This window comes from Myxocyprinus asiaticus, chromosome 14 (assembly GCF_019703515.2).
Source record: "Myxocyprinus asiaticus isolate MX2 ecotype Aquarium Trade chromosome 14, UBuf_Myxa_2, whole genome shotgun sequence".
Taxonomy (NCBI): Eukaryota; Metazoa; Chordata; class Actinopteri; order Cypriniformes; family Catostomidae; genus Myxocyprinus; species Myxocyprinus asiaticus.
The window spans coordinates 42,246,194-42,264,141 of NC_059357.1; the positions used below are offsets into that span (position 1 = coordinate 42,246,194).

General features: G+C 39.2%; 1 protein-coding gene across 5 annotated transcripts in view; it reads left to right on the forward strand.

The window, feature by feature from the left end:
- The window catches only part of LOC127451150 (caskin-2-like), a 116,789-nt gene that overhangs the window by 87,546 nt on the left and 11,295 nt on the right, over window positions 1-17,948 (forward strand). For 2 of the 5 annotated variants that reach the window (XM_051715609.1, XM_051715610.1), the window contains exons 8-13: window positions 4,486-4,594; window positions 5,964-6,072; window positions 9,924-10,018; window positions 12,730-12,847; window positions 14,564-14,749; window positions 17,420-17,497. In XM_051715609.1, the coding sequence (XP_051571569.1) occupies window positions 4,486-4,594; window positions 5,964-6,072; window positions 9,924-10,018; window positions 12,730-12,847; window positions 14,564-14,749; window positions 17,420-17,497 (695 nt within the window). The remainder of the gene's footprint in view (window positions 1-4,485; window positions 4,595-5,963; window positions 6,073-9,923; window positions 10,019-12,729; window positions 12,848-14,563; window positions 14,750-17,419; window positions 17,498-17,948) is intronic. The other 3 variants (XM_051715611.1, XM_051715612.1, XM_051715615.1) reach the window with 3 other exon arrangements.

Consider the following 17,948-nt stretch of genomic DNA (forward strand, 5'->3'; position numbering starts at 1 on the left):
GGGATTACGTTGCTACAGGGACGCTGCTTTCTGACGAGCTGCACATATACGGGAGTAAAGTGTACACCACTTATACAGTACATTTAAACAGGAGCCCAGCTTTCTCACAGTAAGCAACATTCTCACAATAACCCGCATTTGGTATCCATCTAAATGTACTGAAAGAACGGTTTGCTCATCAAATGCGATCAACTGTCCACACTCAACAGCGCCACCCATTCTGTTATATCTGTGAGTTTTAGTTTGTGCGTTCAGGATTTAACAGGCATCTCAATGTATATATGGCCAGCAAAGCAAGATTTTGCGAAATTCAAATAGTATTTTTACTTTTCGAATACTTATTCGACTACTCGTGCACATCCCTAGAACTAGCGCTGCTTTGAACTCCACATGAAAATTGCACCTTACACAGGCTGTAAAATACTTGATTTCTGTCACAAGTCCCATCTGTGTTTGTTTTGTACATCAAATAGCATTAAGAGGTCCTTTCCCCATCATTTGATCACTGACACGCCTGTTGTATGTGTGTTTTGTGGTGTGTGCTTCAGTGTAATGACTCATTGCAAAGGTTACTTTCTACTCCGATCGGTTTTTATGCTGGTTTATGCTTTATTAACGATAATTGTGTTAATTACGATTAAGAAACGTTATTAATCACATGCATTAACACGTTCACTTTGACAGCACTAGTCATAAGTAGATATGTCAGATGTTATTACATAGAAGTAATAATATTCATAAGTCATGTTTCCATCCAAATTACAATTTAATTTATGTGCAAAATTGGAATATCGAATTGCGATATAATAAAGCAGCATTTCCATCCCATGTGTTCAAGAGAACAAAATCGTCACATCTGGGGAAATTGGTGCAAAATAGAAATGAAAATGGAAGTTGAAGCCACTGTGGCTCTTTTTTTATTAAATGTAATACTTTACTTCGGTTTGGAATGTGCAGACAAAACACTCGGACGAACTTCATGTTTGCTAGCGTTCAGCGGCAGATGCCTTATGTGTGGGAGCGAAAGCGTTTCAGACAGTTCTGGGAGGTAATAGCTAGGGATTGCCATTTTAAAAACAATTTGTAGTTGAGTACTCTAACCCACAAAAAATGTGTAATCGATTATTTGTAAATTAAAATGCAAGTTAAAAATAACAAATATGTCACGTACGTGAATTTTTTTTTGTTTTATTCACAGAAGTTACCAAGAACGGTTTCAAAATAAGGCAACTTCAACAAACTATGCTTTTCTTTTGGGGAAAAAATTAAATGAACAATATGCACTAAAAAAAAACATTTAAGTAAAAAACATTTGCACTCACCACGAGCATAGAAACATAGAAAACAGTGCTTACAGCATTAGGCTAATGCATATACAGTTGAAGTTAGAAGTTTACATACACCTTAGCCAAATACATTTAAACTCAGTTTTTCACAATTCCTGACATTTAATCGTAGAAAACATTCCCTGTCTTAGGTCAGTTAGGATCACTATTTTAAGAATGTGAAATGTCAGAATAATAGTAGAGAGAATTATTTATTTCAGCTTTTATTACTTTCATCACATTCCCAGTGGGTCAGAAGTTTACATACACTTTGTTAGTATTTGTTAGCATTGCCTTTAAATTGTTTAACTTGGGTCAAACATTTTGGGTAGCCTTCCACAAGCTTCTCACAAATAAGTTGGAATTTTGGCCCATTCCTCCAGACAGAACTGGTGTAACTGAGTCAGGTTTGTAGGCCTCCTTGCTCACACATGTTTTTTCAGTTCTGCCCACAAATTGGATTGAGGTCAGGGCTTTGTGATGGCCACTACAATACCTTGAATTTGTTGTCATACCTTAAGCCATTTTGCCACAACTTTGGAGGAATGGTTGGGGTCATTGTCTATTTGGAAGACCCATTTGTGACGAGCTTTAACTTCCTGGCTGATGTCTTGAGATGTTGCTTCAAATTATCCACATAAATTTCCTTCATCATAATGCCATCTATTTTGTGAAGTGCACCAGTCCCTCCTGCAGCAAAGCACCCCCACAACATGATGCTACCACCCCCATTCTTCACGGTTGGGATGGTGTTCTTCGGCTTGCAATCCTCACCCTTTTTCCTCCAAACATAATGATTGTCATTATGGCCAAAAAGTTCCATTTTTATTTCATCAGACCAGAGGACATTTCTCCAAACAGTAAGATCTTTGTCTCCATGTGCACTTGCAAACTGTTGTATGGCTTTTTTTATGGTGGTTTTGGAGCTTCTTCCTTGCTGAGCAGCCTTTCAGGTTATGTTGATATAGGACTCATTTTACTGTGGATATAGATACTTGTCTACCTGTTTTCTCCAGCATCTTCACAAGGTCCTTTGCTGTTGTTCTGGGATTGATTTGCACTTTCCGCACCAAACTACGTTCATCTCTGGGAGACAGAATGCATCTCCTTCCTGAGCGATATGATGGCTGTGTGGTCCCATGGTGTTTATACTTGCGTACTATTGTTTTTACAGAACAATACTTCAAGGCATTTGGAAATTGCTCCCAAGGATGGACCAGTGGAGGTCCACAATTTTTTTTTCTGAGGTCTTTGCTGATTTATTTTTATTTTCCCATGATATCAAGCAAAATGGCACTGAGTTTGAAGGTTGGCCTTAAAATACATCCACAGGTACACCTCCAATTGACTCCAATTAGCTAATTGTCTAAAGGCTTGACATAATTTTCTGGAATTTTCCAAGCTGCTTAAAGGCACAGTTAATTTAGTGTATGTAAACTTCTGACCCACTGGAATTGTGATATAGTCAATTAAAAGTGAAACAATCTGTCTGTAATCAATTGTTGGAAAAATTACTTGTGTCATGCACAAAGTAGATGTCCTAAACGACTTGCCAAAACTAGTCTGAAAATGAGTTTTAATGACTTCAACCTAAGTGTATGTAAACTTCTGACTTCAACTGTATATATATATATATATATATATATATATATATATATATAAGGCAATCACATTTTTTATCATTTGACATGTTATTATTCAGAAAAACAAGTGGTGAAATTTTTTTTTATAAGTTCTGCCGGTGTTCAGAGATTTAACACTAATAACAGTCTAATAAGCTCCCGTGTTTCTCGTACTGCTTCGCAGTATCTTTTCACTATAAAATCAGATCTTCGTCCGTTGGTTTGCATGACTCCAACAAAACCAAATATCAATGAATTAGCATTCAATAAGAATCAAAATATTACTAGTGCTAGTGCTACACTGGGCTTTACTTTCAAAAGCATAGATGACATAATTTCTTCTTCTCTTACCCAACACATCGATGACACATATCCACGGCGCCCCCCAGTGGACTCAATTGTAACTGCGAGATTTGGTGAGATTCAGAGGGAAAGTACTGTATAATTCAGCGCTGCTCACGGCAGGCTAATGCACAAAGAAACATCAATTTGCAACATTCAAGTAGTGTTTTTAATAGTCGACTAGCTGGTCCAGTATGAGTATTCGATTAGATAGTTCTAGAGTTAATTTTTTTTAGTTATGCTCTGATCTAAATTATTTCATCAAATAAGTATTACTTGTTTAGAGTAGAAACCTGTTCACAAGACATGTTTATGTCTAATTTGTGATTAAGGTCACATCATTAATTTTGCTACATTTCACTACATTTTTGCCTCTCATCCAGAATGCTCTCCATTACCACAAACCTAGGAAAACAATGACGTTAGGATACTAAAAAGGGAGTTTTCAAACGAAAACAGATGGATGTGACCTAAAATGTCCTTTTCAGTCAGTTCTTTCAATGAATCGGTTAAACTGGTTCACAAATTGGTCTGATTGATTCATTTGCTGATCTATCTGAATTAGAATGCTCTAAAATATCAACTAATCAAAAAATGTATGCAAATTCATTGCTCAAAAAGTGCAGGAGCCCTTATAATGTCGCAATGCAAAAAATATTTGTAATCTTAAAAAGAGGCTTAATTTTCTTAAAAGCAAAATAGAATCTGAATTTATCTTGAATTTTTGCATTGAAATATGAGCTGGACGTGTTCTTGACTGGTTTTGTGAGATTCACTCAAATGACGTTTGTGACTTTGTCTGTGGTTCTTTTCTAGTTGGATGGTCAGGACATGACTGTGTGTGTCTGTGTGCGTGTGTGCGTTGTCTACGGCTGTCACAGCATGAGCAGATCCCCTTCTCATGCCTGACATTCCCACTGCAGCACTGACATTCCCACAGATGAGTGTGTGTGTGTGTGTGTGTGTGTGTGTGAGAGAGAGAGAGAGAGAGAGAGAGAGAGAGAGAGAGAGAGAGTGTGTGTGTGTGTGTGAATTCCACATGTCTGTGTGTATTGCCGGCCCTCCATTGTGAAAATATGATACAGTATGTTAAAGAGGATGTCGTCTCCTCTTGTTGGATATATCGGCTACAACAAACTATTGCCAATCCATTCATTCTGTTTCCATCTCTCTTTCTATCTCTGTCTGTCTCTCAGTCTTCTTCTGAAAGCAGGTATTGACATCAACAGAAGCACTAAAGCTGGCACAGCTCTGCATGAGGCCGCCCTCTATGGGAAGACAGAGGTAGTGCGGCTGCTCCTGGACGTAAGTTCTTTTGTGCTTTGAAGTGAAGTGCAATGAGCATGTATTTCACATGGACGAGAAATATAGATGTACATTAAAAATGATTAAAGTTATGAAAGAAGAAAGAGACTGTGGAGTGATACAAAGACAGGAAACTAGCACAACTATGTAGGAAATCATTTGCCTTGGACAAAGGTTAATTATACAGTTTAGTATTCATTATACATTAAACAAAAATATTTAACCACACACTGTAAGCCCAGACAAGTTCATTTAACTGAAAAATTGTATAGATAAAGAATAGGTAAAGAATTTACGATGACTCAACTTAACTTAGTTGTGTTGTCTTTTTGCTTTGACTAAAGTTACAGTGATATAAAAATAAAAAAAATGTTCAACTTAAGAAGTCTTGTTGAAAGACAACAGATCAAACAACTGACAAACCAGTTTGATTTAAGTAATATGGACTTGACCTGTTTAGTTCAAATAACTAAATATAATTAATTAATCTTGTTTTTAGTACTGCTGTACTTTATCTGGATACATTATGTGAAGTACAAAGTACAACTTTTGACACTTAATGCCAGAGCATCTTGCAAAGTAAATGCGTTATGCGATATCTAGTCAGAGAGGCACATAGACCTCAACACTTTACACACAAACCTCAGTTATGGTGACAGTCAACAAACACCATTAACTAACAGTATTGATGAAAACAACAACAGCAAAGATAAAATAAGCCTATAACTAAGCATAAAATTAGTCATGCTGCAATGCATGCTGGGAGCTGGAAAATCAGCAACATTGTTCAATATTAAATAGTTTGTTCAGACAACTTTGTTAAGCTAGTTGGGGCAACATTTATGATAAAACTGTTATTCTGACATGTGTTTAGATTCAAAGTAATTTACATTTCTTAGTATTGAAGATCTTGCGATAAATGATGTGAAGTTACCTGGCACCGAATGTAGTTGATTCAACATATGTTTTGGAGTTGAGGTGGCAAATACGCTTGTTAATTCAACTTATGTATACAAATTAATACAATGATAACTTAACATGTTAAGTTGTGTCAACTCAAAAAAGCACTTTCATACAATATAAAAAATCTTCATGTGATTGCCACTGGCAACGGACAAAAATGAACTGAGATAAATTAATTAGTAATGGAGGTAATATGTTAGGATTTATGTTTATTGCACTCAGTTTAATTGGGTTAAAACAACATCAGGGATAACTTGACCAATTAGAATCAAGATATAAATTACATATAATATTCTTCTCTCTTGGTCCTGCGTCTCTCATTTTATACTAGAGAAACAAATAAGGGTCATCTATAAAGAAAAAGGTATATTTTAGAGTTCTTATGCGTGTGTTTTTGTGCTGGCAGGCTGGGATCGATGTGAATATTCGTAACACTTACAATCAAACAGCCCTGGACATCGTCAACCAGTTCACCGCATGCCACGCCAGCAAAGACATCAAGCAGCTCTTGCGAGGTGAGATGCAATCTGACGTGTGTTTTAACACTGTACATTTAACTCCTGTTGAGCTGTGGTGTGTGTGTATATATGAAGTGTCTTTGTTTATATACGCTGTATATGAGAGTGTATACAATGTGAAGTTTGTGTGTGTATTTGGGAACGGCCCCTCTTTGGTTTGCGAGGGGTTACAGGAGACATTTAATCTGTAATTTAGAAAGCAGCTTTGTTTAAACTCAAGGTTATAGGTTATATAACCAGTTGCGTTTGCCTTAGGAGCCAGTCTGAAGTTTCCTTAAAAGATATCTTCATACAAAAATGCTTATTGACTGACTGGGAAGCTGCCTTAGGTTTTGGACAGAGCCAAATAACAAGTCACAAATAATATAATGATAATATTCTATAAATAAAGTAATATTCTTGTTATAAACTTTTTTTACTATATTTTATTCATTTTCTGAATACCCCACAACATGAGGCACATATGGATGTTAGCAGTCCAGAATGGCCTTTTTACTGCCGCGGTTGCCGTAGTAAAACTTCACTTGCTGCTCTAAACCGCTAAGTGGTGCTATAACCATAGTATTTCAATAGACGGGAGCGGAGCGCGTCAAAGCTCATTCTTACAAGAGGCAAATTTTGCATGTCAATGTTTGCTTTTAAAGAAGGTGACTGATGTGGGAGAGTTTGTGGATTTACATTTACATTTATTCATTTGGCAGACGCTTTCATCCAAAGCGACTTACAAAAGAGGAAAACAAAAGCGAATCATCTTAAGGAGATAGTGGTACGAAAAATGCCATATTATACATTTTCACTAGCATCAGAATAGTATTCAAAACAGTTTAAAGTGCAACAAGAATTTATTTTATTTTTTTTAGTGACTGGTTAAATGCTTATGGAAAAGATGTGTTTTTAGCCATTTTTTGAAGACAGAAATTGAGTCAGCTTCACGGATGGAGTTGGGAAGGTCATTCCACCAATGTGGTATGATGAAGCCGAAAGTCCAGGAAAGTGTTTTGGTGCCTCTTTGTGTTGGTACAACAGGGCGATGTTCCTTAGCCGACCGCAAGCTTCTAGTGGGCGCGTAGCTCTGCAAAAATGATTTTAAGTATGCTGGAGCAGACCCAGTGACTGTTCTGTATGCCAGCATCAGAGCCTTGAACTTTATACGTGCATCAACTGGCAGCCGGTGAAGAGAGACAAGGAGTGGTGTAACATGCGCTCTCTTTGGTTCATTAAAGACCAGACGTGCTGCTGCATTCTGGATCATTTGCAGGGGTCTAATTGCACATGCAGGGAGGCCTGCAATGAGAGCGTTACAGTAGTCCAGTCTAGTAATGACAAGTGACTGGACAAGAAGGTGTGTGGCATGTTCAGAGAGGAAGGGTCTTTTCTTCCTGATATTGTAGAGTGTAAATCTACATGATCTTGCGGTCTTTGAGATGTGGTCTGTGAAATTTAGTATGTTATCGATGGTTACCCCTAGATTTCTGACCGATTTGGAAGGCATTACTGTAGTTGCACCCAGCTGCATGGTGATGTTGTGTTCAACAGCAGGGTTGGCTGGAAAGACGAGGAGTTCGGTCTTGGCTGGGTTGAGTTGCAGGTGGTGTTCCTTCATCCAGGCCGAGATGTCTGCCAGGCAGGCAGAGATCCGAGCAGTCACTGTGGTGTCGTTGGGCTGGAAAGACAAGTAGAGTTGGATGAAGCCCTGATTTATGCAGTGTCAGAGTTAAGTGTCTGTCAGCACCGTCGCACCGTGAATTGGCCTTTTGTGGAATGATATGCAAATAAAAATCTTGCAAATATGTCTTTGCATTGCTTTTGAATGTTTTAAGTTACATTTACAGTCAAAAACGGCTGTAATTAAGTCTGATCAATAAAGTCTGATAAATCTCATGAAAACATCACCAGGTCATAATCCACAAAATCAAACACAAAATCAAAAAAAAAAAAAAAAAAGATTTTGCTTTAAAACAATAAGCCTGTTTTTATTCTCAATGGTGATTCTAATGCAAAGACCACTCAGAGGTGAAGTGAATAACATTTATCATCTCTTAACAAGGCCATATATCAAGGTCTGGGTAGATTAGATGGTGCGAACAATCAGTTCTAGTAGTCAGCGTGTTGAATGCAGGAGAAATGGGCAGGAGTAAGACCTAAACGACTTTGACAGGAGCCAAATTGTTATGGACAGACGACTGGGTCAGAGCATCTCTGAAACGGCAAAGCTTGTGGGGTGCTCCTGATCAGCAGTGGTGAGTACCTACTGACAGTGGTCCGAGGAAGGACAAACCACAAACTGGCGACAGGGTGTTGGGCGCCCAAGGATCACCGATGCGTGAGGGCAACGAAGGCTATCCCGTCTGGTCCGAACCGACAGAAGGTCTACTGTGGCACATGTCACAGAACTTTTTAATGATGGTCATGGGAGGAATGTGTCACAACACACAGTGCATCACACCCTGCATCACACCTCAGACCGGTCAGAGTTCCCATGATGACCCTAGTCCCCTGTCGAAAGCGCCTACAATGGGCACACGACCATTAGAACTGGACCTTGGAGCACTGGAAGAAGTTCGCCTGGTCCGATGAGTCCTGTTTTCTTTTACATAATGTGGACACCTGTGTACATGTGTGCCGTTTACCTGGGGAAGTGATGGCACCAGGATGCACTGTGGGAAGACGACAAGCCGTTGGAGGGAGTGTGATGCTCTGGACAATGTTCTGCTGGGAAATCCTGGGACCGGCCATTCGTGTGGACGTCAATTTGACATGTGCCACCTACCTGAACATTGTTACATGATGGCAGTGGCCTCTTTCAGCAGGATAATGTGCCCTGCCACACTGCACACATTGTAGGGAATGATTTGAGGAACATGATGAAGAGTTCAAGGTGTTGCCCTGGCCTCTAAATTCCCCAAATCTCAGTCCAATTGAGCATCTGTGGAATGTGCTGGACCAACAAGTCTGATCCACGGTGGCTTCACCTCGCAAATTACAGGACTTGAAGGATCTGCTGTTATTGTCTTGGTGCCAGATACCACAGGACACCTTCAGGGGTCTTGTAGTGTCCATGCCTCGGTGGGTCGGCGCTGTTTTGGCGGCACGGGGAGGACCAACAGCATATTAGGCAGGTGGTCATAATGTTTTGGCTCATTAGTGTATATATTAAAGGGAGCTAGGGGTTAGTTGTCAAATTTTTTACTCCAGTGAATATTTCTCAGGGTAAGTTTATTTTTTAAAGTCAATTTCTGAAAAGCCATATACCTATTGGCTACAAAACAGCTATTGAACAGTGTTACCGTTCTTACCCAGGAAAAAATCAGTTAATTGAACATGTATAGTTGGACAAGTTGTCACAATGCAACCTGCTATTAAACAAGTGGTGTAGGTTTCATGTGGACATTGGGGGAACACGTCCTCTTGTTACCCCAATACCACCAAAACGAGATCTACAGCTCTCTTTTAAAATCTACACTTGCATCAGACACCCTATTATACTGTTGGCTGTTCAGCTAAATTTAAAACAATGATGAACCACAAAACGATTTGTGAAACAACAATAACGGACAAAAAATACTGGCCAAGAAATTATTGTAATTCACTCATTGTACAACTTTATAACATTTAAAACACATGTAACAACTTTCCCCGGTAAAAATGTGACAACAAACCTGACTTTCCTGAAAAATACCTTTTGTCCTAAGAACATATTAAAACCTTTCGGTAAAAATCTGTCTCCATAACATAGTCGACCCTTCCGTTAATGTATGCCAGTGTGGTTTGATTATGTTTGCTTGTTTACCCAACATCTTTGATATGTCCTCATTTAGAAGGATTAAAGTAAACATGTGTGTTTTCAGATGCTACTGGAGTTCTTCAGGTGAGAGCTCTGAAAGACTTCTGGAATCTGCACGACCCCACGGCCCTCACCATACGCGCTGGTGATGTCATCACGGTATGCCCATTTAAATACTTTATTATAGCTCTCCAAAGTCAAAATACGTGTGCGCGTGTGTTTGCGCACACTCATTCTTCCACTGTACTTCTGAGTATTACCTAAATACCAGTGGTTCTCAACTGGTTTTGCTTCGGGATGCAGATTTTACATCAGACATCAAGTGACGAGCCAACACGGTAAAAAACGTAAATGGCTCTTTTGGTTAATTGTCACTAAAGATGAAGTCACAAGCTTTTATTTGTGAACTCAAACTGGTGCAGGTTTTTACACAGTATTGTTACATAGGAAACAGTGGACAGATGATAGTAAGTACAGTCTAAGGGTCTCATGTACTGTAGATATATTTCATGAGTTCAGTGTTCTTGCTGCTGTTGCGTCTACACTTGTCATTAGGCCTGCTGCTATTGTGTGATTTTTGTGTGTTTGCGTAGGGAATGTTCTCTAACATTCAAAAGCTTTCAAATCACGCATTGTCTCTGAACTCCCGACCTGCTCCTCTGTTTTGACTGGGTGAGATCACTGTGACGTAAATAGAGCCTTACAGTGAATTCCCACTTTTTAGGGGCCTTGGTTCCAGATGTATTTTTTCCGTTAATTTTCTTAAATGGCATTTAAAACATTACAAACATCGATTTGATGCAAAAAAAAAAAAAAAAAGATACATATCTTCTATTAACTGAATTAATCACAATCGCATATCAATAATATATATAATTTAATTTAAACAGAATTTAAACAGAATATATATTAATATGCAATACATATTATATATATTAATATATATTCTGTTTAAATAAGATCTGTTCTGTTTAACTTCTGTTTAAATAAAAAAATCTAGAATATACAGTATATTAATATAATTCATGTTGCAATAATAAAAAAAAAAACATTTCCAAGGCACTTCAATTTCCAGCAGATAAAGTTGGCAGCACCATTCATAAATTTTTTTAAATATGGTACAACAGCAACCTTTTTGGGTGGGGAAGAAAGCAAAACTTCACCAAGGGAAATGTTGACTTAAATATTCAAGAAGGAATTTGGAAAGACCTGTGGAGTCCTGGAATGTTATTTTTTATTTTATGATTTGGGTAAACTGAAATCTTTGTTCTCAAAATCACTCAAATGTGTATTAAAAACTTACTTTGACTGTTTACTGAGGTTTTAGTTGATTTAATTCACATCACTGAAACATATTAATGGTCAGGGGGGTTCAATAAATTTGATTGTCAATTCCTGTTAGTATTTGGTAGTATTGCCTTTAAATTGTTTAACTCCAGTCAAACGTTTTGGGTAGCATTCCACAGGCTTCTCACAATAAGTTGCTGGAATTTTGGCTCATTCCTCCAGACAGAACTGGTGTAACTGAGTCAGGTTTGTAGGCCTCCTTGCTCGCACACGCTTTTTCAGTTCTGCCCACAAATTTTCTATCGGATTGAGGTCAGAGCTTTGTGATGGCCACTCCAAAACCTTGAATTTGTTGTCCTTAAACCATTTTGCCACAACTTTGGAGCTGTGCTTTGGGTCATTGTCCATTTGGAAGACCGATCTGAGACCGAGCTTTAACTTCCTGGCTGATGTCTTGAGATGCTGCTTCAATATATCCACATAATTTTCCTTCCTCATGATGCCATCTATTTTGTGAAGTGCACCAGTCCTTCCTGCAGCAAAGCACCCCCACATCATGATGCTGCCACCCCCATGCTTCACGGTTGGGATGGTGTTCTTCGGCTTGCAAGCCTTTTTCCTCCAAACATAACATAATGGTTATTATGACCAAACAGTATAATTTTTGTTTCATCAGAACAGAGGACATTTCTCCAAAAAGTAAGATCTTTGTCCCCATGTGCACTTGCAAACTATAGTCTGGTTTTTATGGCGGTTTTAATATATCAAAACTATGTCATATTTTAGCATCTTCAAAGTAGTCACCCTTTGCCTAGAATTTTCAGAAATGTACTCTTGACATTTTCTCAACCAACTTCTTGAAGTATCACCCTGGGATGCTTTTTAAACAGTATTGAAGGAGTTCCCATCTATGTTGGGCACTTATTGGCTGCTTTTCTTTATTATTTGGTCCAAGTCATCAATTTCAAAAACCTTTTTTTTTTTTTATATAAAATTTTAGTTTGTGGCACAATTATATTTTTGTCTACAAAACTAATTTCAAACATTTAAGCATACGCCTTCAGATCAAAAGATTTTTAAGATCATGAGAAACATCTCAGTCAAGTGTTTCAAAACTTTTGACCGGTAGAGTATATATAGATTATATGACTGCGCACAAAATCATGGAGGTGGTACTTCAAGCTTGAATTTGCTCCGTTGGTAGGAAAATTCCTTATTATGGAATTTACGTATGTTTAGCGGGTATGATTAATTGCATTACGTTTTTAACACGTTATTTTTTTATATCATTATTTAAATTAATGTGTTAAATCGACAGTCCTAATATAAATAGATAAGTAGTTTGATGCAGGAACTTGACTCAGTGATGTTATTTGCTATGCTTCATGGGAGGTCGCTGCTATGCTCTTTTAGCACAATTTCCATTTCCATGGTAACAGCGACTTCTCTGATTGGTAAATCTCTCTTCATAATTATGGGTAGTGTAGTTCTTCACTGTGAATTTCCCAGCATATACCATCGCTTAACAATCCAGGAACCCTGCTGTTGCACTCTATATGTAAGCACTGTGTTGTGATTGGCAGGTGATAGAGCAGCACATGGACGGACGCTGGAAAGGCCACATCCATGACACCCAGAAAGGAACAGACAGAGTCGGCTACTTCCCTCCCTCCATAGTGGAGGTCATCAGCCGACGATCAGGTACCATAATAACAACATGAATTTTCATTTTTGGGTGATCTATTCCTTTAAAGGGGTCATGGCATGCATTTAAAAAAAAAAAAATTTCTCTTGAGGTTCACTTATAATGTATGTAAAGTTTTTTTTGCACAAAAAAAGTCAATGTAGAATTTCATGACATTTTTCCACCCTGTGTCTGGCCCTCTGTCTGAAATGTTCGGTTACTGTGTACTTTACCTTTAAGACACACCCATTGTTATGATTGACCAATTTCTTTGCAGAGTACCCCCACCCCCCCCCCCCCCCTTATATCTTTATTCAGCTGTGGGTCGAGTGTTATAAGGGATGGTCGGCCCTGGGGTTCCCCTGTCTTGTCTCGTTTCACCTCGCCACTTCAGTATGCATACCATGTCAGGAAATATGTGATGTTCGCTGGGTTTGTTGGTCGACCGGGGTAGGAGGTCTTCTTGATCGTTAAATATGGGACAATTGGCATCCCGACACGTCAGTTTCGGCCAATATGGGATGTCCTTGTCAAATACGAGACAGCCCAAGCTAACAATTTGATGTTCTTACAAAGTTTTCCTAACATTCCCATTTAGGTTATGAAAACATTATTTGAAATTTCTTTGAACGTTCTTTGAATGTTTTAAGAATGTTTTTTTCTTGGTTATTGGAGCATTTGCTAGATGTTTGAAAATTGAAGATTTTTTAAAAAATGTAGTAATGGAAAATTCCACTAATGATGTGTGAATAACTTTTTCATTCTAACATTTTGAGAACGTTTGTCAATGATAGAAAACGCTGAAAGAACATTCTATTAACAGTACTGCAAGAATGTTTGTTCATAACTTTGAGAGAACTTTTAGAACAAAACATATAATTTAAGAACTTCGTTTGAATAATCCACTTATTCCTAACATTGGATTATTTCAGAAGGCTTTGCAGTGATGCAGTTTTTCCAAAACCAGAAACAACAACGTCTGAGGACTTTACCTTTTCATTGGTTAAAAGCAAACAACAGTAACAATAGTGCCACTTTTAGTATTGAAGTACCTCATCCACTCTATCAGTTCACAGCGATGATTACGTATGTTGTGGTGGCGGAGCTATTCAAATGAACACCACATTGTGATGTCACTATGTGGCCAGTTTTAAAACGAGTTGTTTTTGTGGAGTGGAAACAATAAATCCTCTTTTTGGGCTGGAGAGGAGGTTTTGAGTTTTGAAACAGTATGTTTTTATAGTACAATGACAAGATTCCTCATGTCATAACCCCTTTAAAGTAGAAATAGATGATTGTGGGTCATTTAACTGCCTTGTGAAAACAAAAAAAACAAGATTTGGAAAAAAATTAAGCAAGAGTTTATAGCCTTTTGAATAATACAAAGAAAGACAAAAATCCCGCACACTGCTGTAGTTTGCATGAAATCCAGTATCCACCAGGATTTTGCCTGATAAATGTTGCGTGACTAGTTGCAGACGTTGACTCTTTCAGTTCTATGAAAATCTGTTTGATTAAGCTTACTGTTTCAAATTTAAAATCCCAGCCATTAACCCCTCAAATGACAGACTTCCAGCAACATATTAATCATACTGACATATATAACGGCACTCTAGATATGTGTCTCTGTCTTCCATCCTGTTGCCACTTCCCATGTAATAATTATTCATCTCTAACCTCCATCCGCTTGCATACTAATCCGCTGTTGCTGTCATGTGTGTGTTGTCCTGTAGGGGGCACCCTGTTACGACACGCCTCACTGCCCTCCCAAAGGCAGCAGCTGCTCTCCAGATCAGCCCTCTGCCCCAGTTTGAGTCTGAGCGGCGGTGTTGCCCCTCAAACTGATGACTCCTACACTCTGTACACCTCTAATCCCCACCTTGTGCTCCCCCACGCCAACGGTCTGAGCACCAACCCAGGTAAACACAGTGGAGGAAATCGCCATTTTAATGTGGATGAGAGGCGTAAACATTGCGAAATTAATGCGTTTTCAAATCTAAAACATGTTAGTGTGGATGTGACCTTAGTTACGGTCAAAACTTTTATTGGTACAAATGCAATTGTTGCGTCGAAGTGCGAAAATCAAAACGAACATTCACCAAGCACAAAATGCGAGAGAAACTTGTTTTGATTTTCATCATAATAAAAGGTTTAATCACATTGTAAGAGCGATAGTTTGACCCTCTATATTTTTCTTTTTGTTTTCATCTAAGCTAATCAAATCAAAGAGTTTCCTGCGGTCTAGGAAAAGCTTAGCGTACGTCCACATTAATCCGGATACATATGATAACGGCCTTTTCATTTTCTAAACGCTCTCCGTCCACACTGCCATTTTCAAGCATTTTCAAAATGTTTCTAGTCCACACTGAAACGAATGAAAATGCTTAAATCCCCTTTCTGCACATGCAAAAAATTGACGTTCCATGTACGGTCTAAAATGCAGTTGTCCTCGTGTTCCAACGGCATTAAAGTGGATAGCAGGAACAACCATGCCGCTACAACATGGGCCGCCATCTTGATTGTATTTGGTTGAATGGCTCACATGACTGTGTCACATGACGACAAATACATCATCGTTTTCAGATATCTCCGTTTTCCCTGTCCACACTACAACGCAAAGACGGCACTTTGAAATGTATCCACTTGGGAGAGCCTTTTCGAAAAGCTCAGATTTTGCTGGACAAAAAACCCTGTCTCGGAGTGGATGGAAGGCCAAAACGTACAGAAATAAAATGCATATTCAAACTAAAACATATTAATGTGGATGTGACCTTAGTGACTGTTGTATGTCTTATCTCAGGGGAAATCTACCATCCAAAGGAACAAGGAAGCAACATGTTTTTTCTTTTATTAGAACTCGATGTGTGATACATTCCTAGCATTAAGCCATCATCAAAATGAGACTATGAGGAACAAAACGCAAGGAAATGCGCTGTTTTCTGCAAATTTGCAGAAGGAAAAACAATGAAATAATTTATTAGGCCACGTCCACACTGATTGGTTTTTGTTTGAAAGCTCAGTTTAACATCATCGTTTTTCAAAGTATGCGGTAATGGAGAACGTTTTCAAAATGAAAATACGAATTTTCAAACGACAATGTATTAGTGAGGACAAGATCTTAGTCAAAGAGACAACAAACTTTTTTTAAAGAAATATTACAAAATACATATAGATGGCCACCCCTGGAGTTCGCTAGCTCGCTAGTTCGAATCCCAGGGCGTGCTGAGTGACTGAGGTCTCCTAAGCAACCAAATTGGCCCAGTTGCTAGGGAGGGTAGAGTCACATGGGGTAAACACCTCGTGGTCGCTATAATGTGGTTCATTCTCGGTGGGGCGCGTGGTGAGTTGGGCGTGGTTGCCACGGTGGATGGCGTGAAGCCTCCACAAGCGCTATGTCTCCATGGCAACGCGCTCAACAAGCCACGTGATAAAATGCGCGGGTTGACGATCTCAGACACGGAGGCAACTGGGATTCGTCCTCCGCCACCCGGACTGAGGTGAATCACTACGTGACCACGAGGACTTAAAAAGCACATTGGGAATTGGGCATTCCAAATTGAGAGAAAAAATAGTTTTTGCTCCTCATTTATTTAGATTTTATTTGATTCTATTTTTATTTATTAACAGATGTAATTTTTAATTATATGTTTATTAATCTTTGTCAGATATATCCCTCTATCCACCGTATTTTACAATGCGAACGTAAGCAAGCAGTTGTATTTCCAGCGAGTGTGTGAAAATGCTTGTAACAGGTAAAGAATGGGCAAGAAGGCGGCGGGAACCGGCAGAACAGTCAACTTAACTTCAATGACACAAAAGAACTGAAACATAACATAAAACACATAGATGCACACACACAGCGGCCGTGTGTGTCTCTCTCTCGAACTAGCACCCCCGGCTCGTCTTTATCCCCCTCCCGGCTGATTAAGTGACTCACAGCCTGGCCACGCCCTCCTCCTCGTCACAGTGCTGTTGCCATTAGCCACTAGGTCAAATACTAGGAGAATCATACCAGAATGTAGTGGTGTAGGGCTATTATCTGTCACATAACCACAGGATGTACTGCAGAATATTATGTAAATATGAATCTAAAATCTGGATGATTTTCTGACCGTTACATTTATAGCAGTTACCCTATTCTCACCTGTTGACGATCACAGGATGACGCGCATGTAAATAAAACTGACTGATTCAGCGGGAGAAGGTGATATAACCATGGAGACGTGCGCAACAGCGAAAGCCGTCCGTGTAGTGCATGATCATAGAGTGAAAACGTTCGGTAAGACACAGGGCCTCAGGACCTTACTGTGACCCTGTAAACATCACAGTATCATACACCGATGCGAGCGAAAGCACTGGAGACCGGAAAGTGAAAACGTGCTTCCTTTATGAATCGTGGAATACTGCTGTGTTCAAGAAAAATTTCGATATACGCTCATGATCAGGTTCTTCTGGAATGCAGATTTTGCATATAAACTCTCTATAGTGGCACTCACTGATCTGAAGGCCCTGAGTTGGGACACACACCCTCATCCCCCCCCCCCCCACAAGACTAGGCCAGTGGCCCAAAAAGTGTTTGTGTCTGTTAGGTGGGCCTCCCAGCTGTTTGTCCCAGCACAAAACCCCCAGCATGGAGGACATCTGGGTTTTGCGGAACTCCTGCGCTGGTAAGAATCCTTGCACTGCCCTCCGCTGAAAAGCTCCTCCCCTGCGTCCTCATACTGGCTGTCTGCGCTCCTGTGTTAATGCACCCTTCCTTGCTGCAGACAGACCCTCTGATTGGCTGGCCTGCCGACTACGCCATTAGGAAAATTGATCAGACTCATTTGGTGTGTCTGTCTCCGGATGCTAGCTTGTGCCCAGCCTCCCTGTTAGCTAGATGTCAGAATGCTGTGAAACAACCCCCCCCCCCCCCCCAATTACTATGAGAAATATAAAAACATTTCTCAATTAGTATTTTTGTCTTGTTTCCCAGTAAAAATATCTAAAGATTTTTACTAGAAAAGCAAAATTGTATATACAGATCTGGAAAAAATGAAGAGACCACTGCAAACATTTTTTTGTTTCTCTGGATTTACTATTTATAGGTATGTGTTTTATAGGAGGTAAATGAACATT